Source organism: Pleurodeles waltl, chromosome 9 (genome assembly GCF_031143425.1).
Source record: "Pleurodeles waltl isolate 20211129_DDA chromosome 9, aPleWal1.hap1.20221129, whole genome shotgun sequence".
NCBI lineage: Eukaryota > Metazoa > Chordata > Amphibia > Caudata > Salamandridae > Pleurodeles > Pleurodeles waltl.
Window position 1 is genome coordinate 15,867,994 of NC_090448.1, and position 19,422 is coordinate 15,887,415.

Consider the following 19,422-nt stretch of genomic DNA (forward strand, 5'->3'; position numbering starts at 1 on the left):
TAGCACGGCCCAACCAGTCATTTTGGGGCATGATTCTCTCTGGGCTCCCTGCCAGTCCCCTCAACACCTTCTTCCCTTGTTGTCTTTAGATCACGTGAAGGTACCCCTGCTTTTGCAGTTTGGTGACATTGTTATCTCTGCGGTGGAGTTTACCTTCTACGACTGTGCAGCCGTTGCCGTGCTCTACAAGACGGCCCCGTGAGTTTGCAAGAAGCCTTCGCTGTTTATTCATTGTTCCTGGTCCAGTGTTTGAGATTCAGCGTCATGCCTTTGTTCTGCTCTTCTGCAGGTGCCAGGGATGTGTGAGCAGTGACTGGGGATGTAACTGGTGTGTCCAACAGCATATCTGCACCCACAAACCCACCTGTGAAGAAGGGACCGTGATCTACAACAGAATGGTAGGTTTGCGCCACAACACGCTGCTCGTTCCTCCGGTTGCTGTGTTTGCCATATTTTACATGAATGACTTCTTGTTTGTTGTGGCCCTGATAGCTAGCGTAGTTGTGATTGTCAGGGTTAGACCATGAACCTGATCCTTCCTGGCCTCATCACAGCCAGGCTTGGGAGGTCAGGATAAACCAACGAAGGCCGGAGGTTGGCACACTGAGGATGCTGAGGCTGGGATAGGCTACTGAAAGGCATCTACGTAGATGCTGGAAGTAGGAGAGCTGGGGGTGCTGCTGTACCCCCAAACTACCACGCCTGAGTGCAGAAGGTGAATGAGCCACAAAGGTGCCTTTATGTTTTGTTTGTATTGTGTCACACTTGCTGTGCTGCAAAGACAGAGGTCAAATGTCAGGGGCTGCACCTTCTGACAGATTGCTGGTTATTCTTCTAACATAGAGACTGGTTTAACTCTGACTGCAAAGTGAGAACATTTTGTAAAGTGTACAGTGGGGCAATCTTCTTGGTGTGAAAGGGAAGGCTGAAGGGTTTCTTTTAACACACAACAGCAACAATGTAAGTACCCACAGATGAACTGCACAGATATTGCAAAATATGACAGCACTTAAGAAAGTGCTTTTTTGGTAAGTCTATAACTTGGTGGAAATAAGATTTCAATAGAATGACAACAAATCAAGACACTTTGTGATGCCCAAATGAGAAATATTCACTGAAACCCAAATTCCATACATTATCGTCTGTGCACTAGTGAAACTGTCGATGCAAAGTCCGTGGCCATTTCAGTGGTAACCGTGCTATCCATAAACGACAATGAGCCGCCAAACCATGATTTAGTAATCTATTCGTGGCGGGTGCTCCAGAAGTCACGCCCAGATACCTACTGCGCCCTGTCGCTCTCCTGCTTACGGGGCGTAGCACATTTGCCACCCTTGTCTTGGTGTGGTTCGGGAAGTTTTCACAGTCCCTGTGAGTTCAGTGATGTAATACTAATGGCAGCCCCCCCCCCCCCCCCCAGTCTGAAGATTGTTCCAGCACCACGGGTTATCTACTTGTGTGGTGTTTAGAAATAATTTTACGAACAACTTCCAGGCAATGATCTTGCCCCAGGTAAGTAACTGTGCAGTTTGGAGTAAACTGGGAGTACTCATGTTACCATTAACTAACCTCTCCCTGGAGTTAAGCAGACAGTACTTTCTGTTCCATTCCAAGTTGCCTCACCCCCTCCTTTCGTTACTTTGAATGTTACTCATTCACCATTCTCCATTACAGCTTTTACCAGTTGCAACGTATTGATGTTCTCCTGTTGCCCCTCCATCTCTTCTCTCTAAAGACCACCATGTGCCACATTAATGCCTTCTACCCTTCTCGTTCTAGGTCCAGGTGCCAGTTTCAAGCGCGTCTCTTCCCCCGGTGGTGTCTTCTGGAACACCTCCCACCACGGTGCCCTCCACCACTGAACCTCCTGTGACCCCCGGTTCTTCCACCTTCCCAGCGGTTGCGTCTACTACATCTCCAAGCACAACCACCATCACCACCGCTACCACACTTGCAACCACAGCCAGCACCACTGTGCCAACTCCGACCACGGCTCCCAGGATCACTGTTGTGACCACGGAGCCTCCGCTGGAAACACCAAGCCAGGCACCTATGACCACGACAGCTCAACCTCTTCCAACCTCCCCTGGTGGAACTCCAGAGGAGACCACACTGCCTCCTACAGAAGGACCCACAACACCTTACAAAGAGCCTACAACACAGGTTGCGGTGATTGTAGAGAATGTGTCTCTAACCACAGATGAAGTGATGCTCCTCACAGCAGAGCCAACAACCGTGGAAGAGTTTGGGTCCACTGTACCACTCGCCACACCTCTTCCGAGCACTGCACCGCCTCTTGTTCCTGCCTTTACCACTCCCGCAGGCGAGGACAGTGACGCTGGGCCTTCTGTCACTTTTCAACCAGCACAAGAGGAAACAGCGACTGCTGTGCCAACGCTTCCGGCCACCAATCAGACTCCCAGTGGCGCTCCTTCCATATCCGAACTTCCAGAAGACCTCGATGCTCAACTGACGGCTACAGAGGTGCCCCCAACAATTATCGACTGGGTGGTGCAGGAAGGCCCAGAAACGAAAGAGGACTGGACTGACTCGCTATCAATCGAGAACGACACGTTTCCCTTCTCGACTTCCACGATCCTCTCGGGCGATGGCGAACTAGATGGGGTTTCATCGACTTTTCCCAGAATCCTGCCCTCATTATACGACTATCAGTATGATTCTGCTGGTTTCATTGAGCTGGTAAGCTGGGAATAATTGCTTCTGTAAATTCCAGGTGATGTTTTCATGGCCTTCTCAAAGTCCAACACCTGTAGTCAAACGAGAAGTTCCTAAGTGAAGTATGAGACCGCCAGAGTCCAGGAAGGTGCTCTGAGGTGCCTAGGAAGTCTTCCTGCACCCAGGCGAAGGTAGGAGCGTCTAGGGATAAGCTGTAAACTGTAAAACTGTAAACTTTGTACTTGTATAGCGCACTACTCACCCGTTAGGGTCTCAAGGCGCTGTACGCATACCGCTGTGGAACCCCTCCTGGCTTTTCCCTGTGAGGTACCCACTCCTGGGCAACCTCCAAGGTGAAGCCAGGCATCCCAGCGCTGTTGGGGCCGTTGTGGAGATTAAGCAAACTATTGCCCAGAGTTACAGAGTGGGACCCATGAATTAGATTAGGCACAGATGCGAGAATTATCAGGTCTGAGGAAATTGAGCTCAAGACCCGCCGAGGTGGGAATTGAACCCTGGTCCCGGGCCAGATTTCTGCACCAGGGTCTGCGGCTCTAACCATTGAGCCACACTTCTCCACCATGCAATGGGTGAATCGTGGTTGTTTAAAGCAGGCCTACACATTACTGGATCCACCTTGTACCTTGTCCTGGAGGCTAGATGCTCACACAGAGGATGGTCCATCTTGTGAATTGCTTTCATTACAGCTGTTTCAGAGCTCCAGTTGGAAATACACTTAAGGTTCCACTTTGAGAGAGAGAGCAATGAGCTTGTCAGTTCCTGTAAAATAAAATGTCAGGAGAGGATTAGTGGTTTACAAAATTAATTCTGCACCAGTACTGGATACAGGCAGCTTTGCTATTACTGAAAGACTCGCCTGCTCATGTGTGACGAGGTAAGGTTGCTCAGTGGGTTGATGTGCCTGAAGCAGAGCGCTGAGTGCATCCCATAGGTCATGGGTTCCAGTCCTGATGCTGCACTCGTATTAGGTGAGGGACGCCAATGATAGATCTAAGTTTGTTCGTTGTCTTCTTTGCAGCGGTGATGCCATGTTTGATTTTGTTTTGTGTTTTGCAGAATGAAGAAGAGTTTGTGTGGGGGCCCAGTGCCTGTCCTTGTGTGCAGAGCATCCAGGGCTCCTCTCTGCTGCCTGTCAACGTGGAGCGGAAGATCACGCTGGTGGGGAAGAACTTCCATCTCTTTCAGGTATTCATCTGGTCTTTGGTTCCTTCTTTATTTAAGGGGGATTCAAAGTGCTACTGCCCACTTTTCTGCAGCCTAAGGGCTCTTGGGGTGTGTGACTTGGGCACATGTAAAGCTTCCAGGCGCTAAGGTTTGAGTACTTCGACTGCGTCACTCAGAGGTGGAGTGTGTTTTGAATACTTTTGATGTGGCTGTCCCCTTACATTTTTTAGTAACTGGAGTAGTTTTCTGCAGGTAATCTAAGCCCTTGGTAGTTTTGGTCATCTTTGCAGGTAGCTACCAAACAAAGATGGATGGTCACTAGGACATGATGCGCTGATGGGTGATAGCAGTTAGTGGGTATTAATCGAGAGTTTCGACGTTTAGACAGATGTGAGCACGTGACTGACCAAGCAGAAGCATGGTCCCTTGAGGATGCTCCTGTACTTAAGAAGGGTCTCTTGGGAACTCTGCAATAACTTGGTGAAGTAACCCTGTGAACAACTGTGTAGAGTCTTGTCGCTGCACAAAGCCTTGAATCGTGCCTTTGTTTGATTGGTAATGGGAGTGTGGTGGTCCCTGCAGATCAAGACTACTCTACTCCTTTGGCGACATTTGAAGTGATGCCTTTTTGGTATACCCATACATCACCCATTGCAAGTGTCCAGAAAAGGAAACACAAAAACAAGAGCAGTGGAATAAGTGTTACAAGCACAGGAGACAAAGGGTGTTTTTTTGTGTATTCACTTGTGGGGGTAGGAGAGTTCATTGTCAAAGAGGACGCATTTCTGTACTGTTGTCATGTGTGACCCCCACAGGCTTCAACCCGGAAGAGGCGAAGGGCCTACATCGCCCAAGAGTAAGATCTCACTCTTTTGGCTTCTTAAAGATGTTCTTTAGATATTGTCTCTCATTTGTGGGAGATCTGAGTGACACCTGTGTACACTGAGTTATGAATGCTGTGAGAGCTTTTAATGCTCGGTAGAGGAGCGATACTGATATTTGGTGAGAGGTATGTCTTGTTCAGTAGCCCTAGATGATGCTAAATTTTGATAGGATGAATCCCAGTCTGATTCGATGAATGCAGTTATCTAGGAAGGATATAAGGTGCTTGAGGATAATACCCCCTAGTCAAGCAACATTTTTGATTGTGCATACAGTGAACTACCGTGTGTGACATGCAACTTATGAAGTGTTCCATAAAGGCATCATTTTAAGCAGTTTCTCATATTATGCTAGCTGCACCCACACCCAAGTGTCAGTGTGCCCTCATACCTCAGTATTTCTTCATTTCTATACAGGCCCAAGGGCATACCTCTGTAAAGGAGGCAGACACTGTTACTAACTAGGTCCCACAATTTGGCATTATCTTCTATCGATCTGTGAGGATCTACCCAGCATTTCTATTCAGAAAAGCCCCACAAGCTGTGTCTGTGAAGTGATGGGGTGCTTCCTGTATCAGCCAAACCCCTCTGTCTTCACTAATAGCATTTCTTCAAAGATCAGTGTTTGAAGAGGAAGTGTTTATGGTGGACAGAGCCTGGGGTAGTTTTGCGTCAGCTCTCGGGAGGGGCGGTGTTGGCTGGTGGCTTGTTAGTGTTACCAATGCTTTTGGTCCTTATGTTCTGTTCTTCAGGATGAGCAGTGGGACTACGAGTGTGTCCTGATCTTGGAGGGCCGGACCGTTGTCATGGATGCCTTCGTAGATGTGGACATGAATGACCGGTCCAGATATTACATCACCTGCCAGCTACACCAGGTAACACCAGGGCACGCCATGCGCTTGAGCTCTCATACTGACTGGGGCGTATTTCATGGGTGGGTTTCCCTTCATAAATGAGCTCTTTCATAAGCTTCTGTGCTCACCTTCTGTCTTTTCTGCACTGAATCTTCACCCACTAGAAGGCTCGCTTTACTAAACATTGACATTCTCCAGAAGGGCCTCCGTCCCTGGAGGGCTGGGAGAGAGCCACCCTTATCCCAGCATTAGCCAGGCAATGGATGTCTCTAAATCTCCCTTTGTCCTTCTAATGTTGCCTCTTTGTAGTTGTAGGAACTCCACAGCCGCCCACCTCCTAACATCTTGTTTGTGTTAAGCGGATGCCTCCTTCATACCATTCGCCTCCTCTTGTCTTGTACTTGTTGCATTAGATGCACATTTTTGCCAACACTTAGGGGGTTATTACAACTTTGGAGGAGGTGTTAATCCGTCCCAAAAGTGACGGTAAAGTGACGGATATACCACCAGCTGTATTACGAGTCCATTATATCCTATGGAACTCGTAATACGGCTGGTGGTATATCCGTCACTTTACCGTCACTTTTGGGACGGATTAACACCTCCTCCAAAGTTGTAATAACCCCCTTGATGTCCTTTTGTTGCTGCATTAGATGCCTCATTTCCCTTCCATCTCCTTTTGTGTTGTTTCTCATAGTAGCTGCATCTCTTGCCAACACCTCCTAACATCTCTTCGTTGTTGTGTTAGCAAGGGGAAATGAGGCATCTATCTCCTGGTGTTAATTTTTCCTCCTGTAGGCTCTCCTTTTTTCTCTCCAATGCCCAACAACCTGTTCACGAAAATACATCTTTTCCCACCATCTACTAACCTTCTCTTCATTATTTAGATGCATATTTTTCTATCACCTATGACATTATGGTCTTATTGCAATAGATGCACCATTTCCCATGACCTCCCATTGGCCAGTTCTTGTGATAGATTCTCTTTTCCCACCATCTCCTGGCGTTGTGTTCTTGTTGTTGCAGATCTGTCTCTTCTGGCCACCCACTAATGTCCTGTTCTTCTTGCTTTAGATGTGTCTCTTTATCACCGCTCTACTAATGTGCTGGTCTTGCTACAGTAGATCTTCTTTTCCTCTGACCTCCCTACTAATGTCATGCTGTCATTGTGGCAGCAACGCCTCTTTCCGTAACCTACTAACCTCCTGCTCTTGTTGTGGTAGGCACATCTTTGCCGACCGCCTACTACTGATTATTCAAGTTGTTAGAGCTGCATCTTGTCTCGTTGCCGCCCTACTAACGCCCTATCCTTGTTGTGGTTGATGCATCTTTGCCCATCACACCGTAACTTTCCGTTCTTGTTTTAGTACAGCTACTCGGCGCCCCAGCCAGAGTTCAATGCTGTGGTGTACGTGCAGCGGCAGCAGGAGCTGAGAGTGGACAGCACGGAGGATCTACACGGTATGTAACCTGCCCACAGGGTAGTGACTGCATGAAGAGATGTGGTACCCAGGCCTGGAATGAACGAGATTGGCCGGCTTTAGATCTGCATGCGAGTGGGCATGGACAAAGTCTTGGAGGCAGGGCTTGGATGGAGCGGTGGATGCTGTGCTTAGGTGGGGACGTAGACGATGACCGGTGACAGAGGCACGGGAATAGGACCCATACAGGACGGTAGGGGTATAGCAGAGTTTTGAGTGAGGGAGATGTTGGGGATTGGTCACTCACGGTCAGCCAGGATTTACTTCTTCTATTTTGCTTAGTATAACAAGCATAGCAGAGACCACAACACCCCTGTAAGGTGCTGGGTAAGGCCTCTCTGCTCAGAAGCGCCCTGCGGTAGGCAGGGGTGTCTTGACCTGACTCAGTAGGTGAAACGTTGGATGCTTCACACAGTACGGACTGCATCACGTCCACCAGGGCTGACCTTCCTCAGTTAGTGTAAAGTGAGCATTGACTGAGTTTAGTGCATGACACCCTTGTTTTCTACCATTTGAAAAAGACCACTTTGCCTAGAGTTTATTTGAATCAAACAATAATTTAGTGAACATATTTATTCTGCTTTCTTACCACAATTCCTCTAAGCTAAAAACATACAACTGCTGTTAATTTTATTTTGAATGAACTAACTAAAGGAAAAACAACCCTCGCCAAAGTCATCTTTCAGTTTTCCATGTTTCAAACCAGGACTTTATCCCCATCAAACAAGAAAGCTTTTACTAACCAAAGAAACGAGAGAAAGTATATTTAGAGAAAATAGAAACTTGTTAAATGTACATTTGCTACTAAAATATGCAGACTAAGATTTGTTTGAACTGCTGTGTTTACAGGACTGGAATATGAACAGAAAAGTCTTTGAAAATAAAATATTGACAGTTTGATGCCATCATTCTGTGCTTTTACAAGATGATCTAAGATAGTCCAAAGAGGGTAGAAGGTGTAGGGTTAGCATTAACGATTCCCAGGAAGGCTAAATATGAGGACATAACATGTAGCCGATGTGCATTTGACTTCAAAATCTAGAGAGTAGACTGAAATCTCAGCTTCCACATTACAACAAATTGTGTGAACTTGGGAAAGTGACTTTGATCAAGTCTGTTCCCTTATCAGTCTTAATAGTAGTGTTTAGTAGAACATCCCTTACCAACCACTATATGAGAAACATATCCATCCACATTGAGTCAATAAGAACCTCCCCCTGTCCATCCAGTCCTTCACAAACACATATTTAGCAAAACAAAGAAATAAGGCGCCTACGTGAGCTACTCAGGAACCACATGAGAGCAACATTTTCAACAACATTTTCAGGTCACCATTCGCTAAGATGTCCTTTGTCTCCCTCACAGCGAATTTTGTTGCTTCCACATTTTCAACATCTGCAAGCAAGGTAGGGAAATCAGTCAGTGGGCCTGATGTGCACGGAGACCACTCCCAGCAGTAAGGATATTAGTTTTCATTGTTCTATAGTAGCAGACTTCCACTTTTAGGGTTTGTTAGTGTAAAACAAAAAAGTTTGCTGATGGTGCAAAAATGGCATTGTGCCCGCTTGACAAACTCTTGTGCCTTCAGAGAAGCTGCCACATATTTTTGCTCTGAAGGGTTTAGAGATCCACTGCCAGACTGGTCTTCAATTTGGGTGAGAGGTCCTCCACTGGGGAGCAGAAGCCATAGCCTCCCCTGACCTGGGGGGGTCTTCGGTCCCCTCCTCAGGTATAAATGTGGCCTTTCAGCGATGAAAGGGAAACCAACCAAGCTAGAAGCAGTTTCAGCAAAAGTACTTGTACATTCACATGTGTCCACACCACAAGAGGGCCCTAAATTAAAAAACTTTAAAAGGACAACTTACATTCTTAAGATGTCAAGGTAGTTAACCCTTAATTGTTATGATATTTTTCAATGCAGGTGGTGTTGATCTCTTCTGAAAGCTTCTGCAAGGTTTTAGTTATTGTTCAGTATGTTATTGAGGGAGTACAATGGGAAGTCATGAGGGGGGGCAATGTCATCAATCAGTCTTTAAAACATCATTTCACATAAAGGTATGCGAAGCCTGAAACCCTGACAACCAGACTTCTGCTGGGTGGAGGGATCAATTTGAGTCGAAGTAGTGAAGCAGCCAAGGTCCAGCGAGGTGTTCTAGATCTCAGGTCATGGTTCTGGCCCAGAATCAGCATGCGCTGGTCTAGTGCCGACCCGGTGTCCCACCACACAAGTGCAACAAGGCCAGCAACAGCGGTGTGGGGTCCAGCTAGACCTTGGCAGCGGCAAACCTCGGCGCATCCTGATCAAGGCGCGCCCTGCAGCTCTCTCTGTGCAGCAAACCCAGCAGGCCATAATCCAGGATTGCCCTAGCTCTGCAGGATCGCCAAACAGGATAGGGGTCTGCAGAAGCACCCAAGCAGCACCAACTGCCTGAGGTGTGTCACGCGCAACAGAAACACAGGTAAGGTTAGTTAGCTCCGTACCTTGCACAGCAGTTGAAAGGGTGGAGCTAATACTCCAGGAACGTGACCATCCCCCTCAAGTGCTTTGTCAGCGTTAGGACCCCAGCATTGTGTATTTTGTCCATCAGCTTATTTTTAGCGCTACAGGGCATCAGCACATGAAGCACCTCCTGCAGTGCCTTCTCAGATGTGGAAGGTGTATCTGTCAGTATTCACTATTTTGCACACTTTTTTCCCTTGCCACTGTTAAATTACAAACCATAGTATTTTTCACGTTTGTGCTTTTGGTTTGTGTCAGGGCCACCATCTCCAGGTTCCCTGAATTTTCCCAGGAAGTAAGAATCTGGTAGCCCCAGTGGTAAAGGGCTGGAAGCTGGCCTTGGGTGGAGGGATGGAAATGACATTGGACCAATGGGTGTGAGCTGGCCTTCTACAAAGGTGCCAGAAGCAGGTCTCGACCTGAGAGGTGGCATATAGGATTAGGTAGAAGGTTGGAAACTGGTTTGGATGGAGGGCAGAAGACTGACCAGTAGTAAAAAGGAGATTGGGTTTCAGGGGAAGGATGACTCAGCTTTGTGAGAGGTGGGGAGGCTGGCTAAAACCAGACAAAAGTGGGTTGGACTTCAAGAAAGGGTTAGGGATCTGGAACTTGAGTTGGGAGTGGGCGCTGTGCAGTTTTGTGGGAGCAGATGCTGGACGTAGGCAGCTGGATGAAAGATGAAAGTAGGTTGAGGCAGGTGGACTCTGAGCACAGAGGGACTCCAGACATAGGAGGAGACATGGGGTGTCTGTGGATTGTGAAGGTGCTTTGGCCAGATGGGTGAGGAGTGACTGGTTGTGCGCAGTGTGGTGGCGGGTTGATGTAGGTAAGAGGTGGGTTTAGCATGAATGCTGTTTAGGGTGGGCGCTTGAGGTTGCGTATGGCCTGAGGAGAATATTTCGTTCATGGATGGTGAACCCGAGTCCAGGATAAAGATGGGTGAAGCTGAATGTGGGCAGAGGGGACTCTAAACCATTTGAAAATCATATGTTGTTACCATCAGCTTTCCTTGGCTGACTTTAATTAGTGAGTAATGGTGTGAGTAACTAAAAACTAATCTTCCTGCTCAGGTAAGAAGCGTGTGTATTTAGGGTGATGTATGTCTACTGCATGTGCCTTATTGCTGTGCTTAAGAGTAACGCATGTGCAAAGGGAAGCATACATTGCAGTTGTGCAGGGTGTCCTAATGCATGATATATGTACAGAGAATGAAATGCTGACTTTGTGATCCTGACGCTTGGACCACCTTTGCCTTCAGTGATCTGAGAAGGAACAGGAAACACTGCATGTGTGTTGTACCTCCTTCGTACACCCCCATCTCAGCGCCTGGTGTCGTCGCCTCGTGTGACCTATACTCACTCTCTTGCAGTCACTCTCTACAACTGCTCGGTGGGGCACCCGGACTGCAGCCGCTGTCAGACCGCGGACCCCCAGTACCGCTGCGTGTGGTGTGGCGGGGAGCAACCTGGCTGTGTTTTTGTCGAATCCTGTGGAGAAGAGGTTGAAGACACCTGCCCTGCACCCCTCATCCACTCTGTGAGTACCACACTCCCCCTCATCCACTCTGTGAGTACCACACTCCCCTCATCCACTCCGTGAGTACCACACTCCCCCTCATCCACTCCGTGAGTACCACACTCCCCCTCATCCACTCTGTGAGTACCACACTCCCCCTCATCCATTCTGTGAGTACCACACTCCCCCATCCACTCCGTGAGTACCACACTCCCCCACACTCCCCCTCATCCACTCTGTGAGTACCACACTCCCCCTCATCCACTCTGTGAGTACCACACTCCCCCCATCCACTCTGTGACACACACCTCCTTTAACATGAGTAGAACTGCCTATCGATGAACATCCCTGTAGCCATCACCAGCTTAAGATATTGTATGTTTTTAATAACAAAGGCCCAACCATCTTAATCTCACTGGAGTGGAATTATGTTACCCTCTCAAAACCGTAAAACAACCACGAAGACCGCGACACTTTGTGATTCTCTTTGGATGCCTGACCTCCTCATCATGGCCTGACAGAGCATCACATGAAGTGACAGATCTGTACACCAAAGCATTCTGAAACTGAATTTGGTGTTTGGGGTGAAGTAATTCAGACTTTAGGAATACTAGCCGAATTGCAAATACAGCCAACGGTACAGATGTGCCTACTGGGACAAATCACACGTAATAAACACATAAAGCATGTGGAGAAGGTATTGGAACTAGGTCTTACTGTGGCAGAGAAGTTTATAGCACTAAGGTAGATGTCTGAACGACTGCCCACGTGAAAGCAGCGGTTATGGGAATTTGCGAGGTGGGTACGAGCTGAATGTGGGGTAGGGCGCGGGTTGGTTTACAACGGAGTGGAACTGGGAGGAAGGACGGAGCGGGACGCAGTAGAAGTCCGGATACACCAGGTGTGGCGGGGACAGGTGATCAATACTCTTTCGATATGTCTGTGATGCTGATCTGCCGTAGTTTGATGCAGTAGTACCAATTATGCTATTTAAGTGATGTAATGTTAGGTATGGATTTATATTTATTTGCACACGGTGTGACTCACATCGCTACCCTTGTTTAGGGGGCGTGTTGGAGGCGGGATGGGACAAGGTAATGAATTGTAATGTTATTTTGTTTTTTTATTAATATTTTCCTTTAAAACGAATAAACAAATACAGAAACTTCCTTTTATTTTTTAATACTGTCAGGGAGTTCCACGGAAAGCACTTTGAAAGTGCTTTGGTATTTGACAAATCACATTGTGAGGATATTTTTCCATCCATGTGGTATACAGAAAGTTATAACTTCCTGTTCGATGGCATCTGTCGCTGTAGATACGCATGTTCTGCAATAGCTCGCCATCTGGTGTTGGGCCGGAGTGTTACAAGTTGTTTTTCTTCGAAGAAGTCTTTCGAGTCACGGGACCGAGTGACTCCTCCTTTTGTCTCCATTGCGCATGGGCGTCGACTCCATCTTCGATTGTTTTTTTTCCGCCATCGGGTTCGGACGTGTTCCTGTCGCTCCGAGTTTCGGAACGGAAAAAATAGTTAATTTCGGAAGATTTTCGTCGGTATTGTTGCGTTCGGGATCGGCGTACTTAGATTCCACACCGCATCGAAGATCGAAGAGCTCCGGTGCCCTTCGGGGTAGTTTTTCGATCCTCCGTCGGGGCCTGGTCGGCCCGACCGCGTGCTGAAGAACGCCGATGGAACGGACCCCGTTCCGTTTCTGCCCCAAATGCCACAATAAATACCCCTACACAGACCAACACTTGGTCTGCAACCTGTGCCTGTCACCTGAGCACAGCGAAGACACCTGCGAGGCCTGTCGTGCGTTCCGGTCCCGAAAAACACTCCGAGACCGTCGAGCCAGAAGACTTCAAATGGCGTCCGCACCGACAGCCCAACGGGAGTTCGAGGAACAAGAAGAGGAAGGTACCTTCTCGATCCAAGACTCAGACTCCGAAGGATTCGACGATACACAAACCGTGAGTAAAACGTCGAAAACCACACAAAGAAACATTTACAAGGCCCAGGGGACGCCACTGCCACCAGGCCATGGCTCGACCCATAAATTCGGTGACCGACCGTCGGCACCGAAAAAGGCCCAAACAGTGCCGAGATCGTCCGACTCCGGTCGAGACACCGGCACGCAGCCTTCTCGGGACCGAGAAAGTGCTGGAGACAAGCCTCGACACTGAGATGCCGGTGTGGACACGGCTCGACGCCGAGACAGCGGCACCGAAACAGATCGACGCCGAGAGGTTTCGGCCCCGAAAAGGAAAAAAGTCACCTCGGAGCCGAAAAAACACGCAGACAAAGTTTCGATGCCGAAACAAACTGCAAGCGACCCAGCTTCAGGCTCTTATACAGAAGAGCACTCGCTAACCTCCCAAATGCAAAAGCATAGGTTTGAGGAAGAGCTACAAGCAACTGATGTGGACCATACGCAAAAGCGTATCTTCATTCAGCAGGGGACAGGAAAAATAAGCACCCTTCCCCCCATTAGGAGAAAGAGAAGGTTGGAGTTCCAGACGGAACAAGCACCACAACCAAAAGTGGTGAAAAGAGTTACACCACCACCCTCTCCTCCGCCCGTGATTAACGTTTCACCAGCACAAACGCCATCACACTCCCCAGCTCACACCACCATGAGCCAGGGTGACCAAGATCAGGACGCATGGGACCTATACGACGCCCCAGTGTCAGATAACAGCCCGGAGGCATACCCTACAAAACCATCTCCACCAGAAGACAGCACCGCGTACTCTCAGGTGGTGGCTAGAGCAGCACAATTTCACAACGTAAGCCTCCACTCAGAACAGGTCGAGGATGATTTCTTGTTCAACACACTCTCCTCCACCCACAGCTCCTACCAAAGCCTGCCTATGCTCCCTGGTATGCTCCGGCACGCAAAAGACATATTTAAGGACCCGGTCAAAAGTAGGGCAATCACACCAAGGGTGGAAAAAAAGTATAAGCCGCCTCCTACGGACCCGGTTTTCATCACAACACAGCTGCCACCAGACTCTGTTGTTGTAGGAGCAGCTAGGAAAAGGGCCAACTCTCACACATCTGGAGATGCACCACCCCCAGATAAAGAAAGCCGCAAGTTCGATGCAGCTGGTAAGAGAGTCGCAGCACAAGCTGCAAACCAGTGGCGCATCGCGAACTCCCAGGCACTACTTGCGCGCTATGACAGAGCCCACTGGGACGAGATGCAACATCTCATTGAACATCTGCCAAAGACTTCCAAAATAGGGCAAAACAAGTGGTTGAGGAGGGACAGACCATCTCCAACAACCAGATACGTTCCTCCATGGACGCTGCAGATACAGCTGCACGGACAATTAATACATCTGTAACTATCAGAAGGCATGCATGGCTCCGAACGTCTGGATTTAAACCAGAGATTCAACAAGCAGTTCTCAATATGCCTTTTAATGAAAAAGAACTGTTCGGTCCAGAAGTGGACACAGCGATTGAGAAACTCAAAAAAGATACGGACACTGCCAAAGCCATGGGCGCACTCTACTCCCCGCAGAGCAGAGGGAATTACAGCACATTCCGTAAAACGCCCTTTCGAGGGGGGTTTCGGGGTCAAAGCACACAAGCCAGCACCTCACAAGCAACACCGTCCACTTACCAGGGACAGTATAGAGGAGGTTTTCGGGGACAATATAGAGGAGGGCAATTCCCTAGAAATAGAGGGAGATTTCAAAGCCCCAAAACCCCTACTACTAAACAATGACTCACATGTCACTCACCCCCTCCACACAACACCAGTGGGGGGAAGAATAGGTCATTATTACAAAGCATGGGAGGAAATCACTACAGACACTTGGGTTCTAGCAATTATCCAACATGGTTATTGCATAGAATTTCTACAATTCCCTCCAAACGTACCACCAAAAGCACAAAATTTAACAACACACCATTCCAATCTCCTGGAGATAGAAGTGCAGGCACTATTGCAAAAGAATGCAATCGAATTAGTGCCAAACACACAAATAAACACAGGAGTTTACTCACTGTACTTTCTGATACCAAAGAAGGACAAAACGCTGAGACCAATCCTAGACCTCAGAGTAGTGAACACTTTCATCAAATCAGACCACTTCCACATGGTCACACTACAAGAAGTATTGCCATTGCTAAAACTGCACGACTACATGGCAACTTTAGACCTCAAGGATGCTTATTTCCATATACCAATACACCCATCGCACAGGAAATACCTAAGGTTTGTATTCAAAGGAATACATTACCAATTCAAGGTACTGCCTTTCGGATTAACAACCGCACCAAGAGTCTTTACCAAATGTCTAGCGGTAGTCGCAGCACACATCAGAAGACAGCAAATACATGTGTTCCCATATCTAGACGACTGGCTAATCAAGGCCCATTCGTTAATAGAGTGCTCAAATCACACAAATCATATCATACAAACCCTCTTCAAACTAGGGTTCACCGTCAATTTCACAAAATCCAAAATTCTGCCACGCAAGGTACAACAATACCTGGGAGCCATAATAGACACATCAAAAGGAGTAGCCACTCCAAGTCCACAAAGAATTCAAAATTTCAACACCATCATACAACGCATGTATCCAACACAAAAGATACAGGCAAAGATGGTATTACAACTCCTAGGCATGATGTCATCATGCATAGCCATTGTCCCAAACGCAAGACTGCACATGAGGCCCTTACAACAATGCCTAGCATCACAGTGGTCTCAAGCACAGAGTCACCTTCTAGATCTGGTGTTAATAGACCGCCAAACTTACCTCTCGCTTCTGTGGTGGAACAACATAAATTTAAACAAGGGGCGGCCTTTCCAAGACCCAGTGCCACAATACGTAATAACAACAGATGCTTCCATGACAGGGTGGGGAGCACACCTCAATCAACACAGCATACAAGGACAATGGAACGTACATCAAACAAAACTGCATATCAATCACCTAGAACTTCTAGCAGTTTTTCAAGCACTAAAAGCTTTCCAACCAATAATAGTTCACAAATACATTCTCGTCAAAACAGACAACATGACAACAATGTATTATCTAAACAAGCAGGGAGGGACGCACTCCACGCAGTTAAGCCTGCTAGCACAAAAAATTTGGCATTGGGCAATTCGCAACCAAATTCGCCTAATTGCACAGTTTATACCAGGGATACAAAATCAACTCGCAGACAATCTCTCTCGAGATCACCAACAGGTCCACGAATGGGAAATTCACCCCCAAATACTGAACACTTATTTCAAACTCTGGGGAACACCTCAGATAGACTTGTTTGCGACAAAGGAGAACGCAAAATGCCAAAACTTCGCATCCAGATACCCACACAAACAATCCCAAGGCAATGCCCTATGGATGAACTGGTCAGGGATATTTGCTTACGCTTTTCCTCCTCTCCCTCTCCTTCCTTACCTGGTAAACAAACTCAGTCAAAGCAAACTCAAACTCATATTGATAGCACCAACTTGGGCAAGGCAACCCTGGTACACAACGCTGCTAGACCTATCAGTGGTACCCTGCATCAAATTGCCCAACAGGCCAGATCTGTTGACACAGCACAACCAAAAGATCAGACACCCAGATCCAGCATCGCTGAATCTAGCAATCTGGCTCCTGAAATCCTAGAATTCGGGCACTTACAACTTACCCAAGAATGTATGGAAGTCATAAAACAAGCAAGAAGGCCATCCACCAGGCACTGCTATGCAAGTAAATGGAAGAGGTTTGTTTGCTACTGCCATATTAATCAAATACAACCATTACACACAACTCCAGAACATGTAGTGGGTTACTTGCTTCACTTACAAAAATCTAACCTAGCTTTCTCTTCCATTAAGATTCACCTTGCAGCAATATCTGCATACCTGCAGACTACCTATTCAACTTCCCTATATAAAATACCAGTCATTAAAGCATTCATGGAGGGCCTTAGGAGAATTATACCACCAAGAACACTACCTGTTCCTTCATGGAACCTAAATGTTGTCCTAACTAGACTTATGGGTCCACCTTTTGAACCCATGCACTCCTGCGACATACAGTTCCTAACCTGGAAGGTGGCATTTCTCATCGCCATTACTTCCCTGAGAAGAGTAAGCGAGATTCAGGCGTTTACTATACAGGAACCTTTTATACAACTACACAAAAATAAAGTCGTCCTAAGGACCAATCCTAAATTTTTGCCAAAGGTTATTTCACCGTTCCATCTAAATCAAACAGTGGAACTTCCAGTGTTCTTTCCACAGCCAGATACCGTAGCTGAAAGGGCACTACATACATTAGATGTCAAAAGAGCATTAATGTATTACATTGACAGAACAAAGAACATCAGAAAGACTAAACAACTTTTTATTGCATTTCAAAAACCTCATGCAGGAAACCCAATTTCAAAACAAGGTATAGCCAGATGGATAGTTAAATGCATCCAAATCTGCTACCTTAAAGCTAAACGACAGCTGCCCATTACACCAAGGGCACACTCAACCAGAAAGAAAGGTGCTACCATGGCCTTTCTAGGAAACATCCCAATGCAAGAAATATGTAAGGCAGCCACATGGTCTACGCCTCATACATTCACCAAGCACTACTGTGTAGACGTGTTATCCGCACAACAAGCCACAGTAGGTCAAGCTGTATTAAGGACATTATTTCAGACTACTTCCACTCCTACAGGCTGATCCACCGCTTTTGGGGAAATAACTGCTTACTAGTCTATGCAGAACATGCGTATCTACAGCGACAGATGCCATCGAACTGAAAATGTCACTTACCCAGTGTACATCTGTTCGTGGCATCAGTCGCAGTAGATTCGCATGTGCCCACCCGCCTCCCCGGGAGCCTGTAGCAGTTTGGAAGTTACCTTCAATTATTTATATATGTATCATCTCAACCTTAAATAGGTGCATACTTAGTCACTCCATTGCATGGGCACTATTACTACAATGCAACTCCTACCTCACCCTCTGCGGGGAAAAACAATCGAAGATGGAGTCGACGCCCATGCGCAATGGAGACAAAAGGAGGAGTCACTCGGTCCCGTGACTCGAAAGACTTCTTCGAAGAAAAACAACTTGTAACACTCCGGCCCAACACCAGATGGCGAGCTATTGCAGAACATGCGAATCTACTGCGACTGATGCCACGAACAGATGTACACTGGGTAAGTGACATTTTCATTTTTTACCAAACTTTGCTTTTGATTTATTTTTTGCCACCAAACTTGCAAGAAACAAAAAGAAAACAAATATCCAATTTCTAAGGAAAGGTAAGATTTGCAGGCCAGGGTACGCCAGGGAGAGAAGAGAGCTGGGCAGTAGAGTTAAACATCTTCTCACGCTTCCACTAGTTGGTCTGAGAAGGGTGGCAGTGACTCCATTCTCTCTTTCAACACCGCTCTCCTGTCAGATTGCGTGTATGGAAAATATCCCCGTTCCCTCCACGAGCACTCGCGCTCCTAAGTTTCATTCGCGCAGAAAGCACGGCCATGAAATCCCACAGCGACTGTGCCACCTTACCTTTCCTCTTTCTACCAGAACCTCTGACGTGGCGATGATCAGAGGTGCTTACTACCCTGTTTATGAAGACAGACTCATCGTACAATGCCAAATCCCTTCTTAATTCCCTACCCTGATGTATGCACTACAGGATCACTTGTCTGCCTGACTTCAAGACTGAGCTGCAAGGGACCCCCAACTGCACAATCCTGCAGCTTACCCCCAGTGACAGGATTTCATTTGCCACGGTGCATGTCTTAAAGCAGTCCTCTGTAAGATCAACCATCAGAGGTTTGCAAGCCCTGTGCTCCTCATAGGGATGCGTGTGGGTGGGAATGACGCACGTGCCACAGGTGCAGTTCCAGGTGCTCGGACAGTAGCGAAGGAATCATTTAATTAAAGCTTTCCTAAATTGTCTTTTTTCGGGTATCTTTATTTAAAGCAGCAACGTGTGGTTATCTTCAGGGGACTGCAGATACTAAATGATTGTTCAAATTATGTAGGTATGATGTAGGCAAATTAAATATATTTACCTACGGGTCATCATTATTTTAGGTATTGTCCAGTATCTAGGACAATTGGTTTTCCTAAAACATCCTTCACGGTTAACCAAGATAAGTCACTTCAATCTTCTGCAAAAGCAGCCTCTCATCTGTTTGTCAGGCCTAGGGCACCGTTGGTCTGAGCTGTGGTCCCTTCCTCCTGAGCACTTGGCAGTGCCTTGTAGATGCTTCCTCTGCGTGAGCCTAATATACTGTATGAGCAGGTACAGATCATGGCAGCTAGATTGTTGTTCGACCAGAGGTGACGTCTCACCAGGATTAAGAT

General features: G+C 47.2%; 1 protein-coding gene across 2 annotated transcripts in view; it reads left to right on the forward strand.

Annotated features, from left to right (window-relative positions):
• Nucleotides 1–19,422, forward strand: part of PLXNB1 (plexin B1) — a 363,371-nt gene that overhangs the window by 246,653 nt on the left and 97,296 nt on the right. For both annotated transcript variants that reach the window (XM_069206118.1, XM_069206119.1), the window contains exons 9-15: nt 90–198; nt 290–398; nt 1,780–2,700; nt 3,754–3,882; nt 5,495–5,617; nt 6,964–7,057; nt 10,947–11,113. In XM_069206118.1, coding sequence (XP_069062219.1) covers nt 90–198; nt 290–398; nt 1,780–2,700; nt 3,754–3,882; nt 5,495–5,617; nt 6,964–7,057; nt 10,947–11,113 — 1,652 coding nt within the window. The remainder of the gene's footprint in view (nt 1–89; nt 199–289; nt 399–1,779; nt 2,701–3,753; nt 3,883–5,494; nt 5,618–6,963; nt 7,058–10,946; nt 11,114–19,422) is intronic.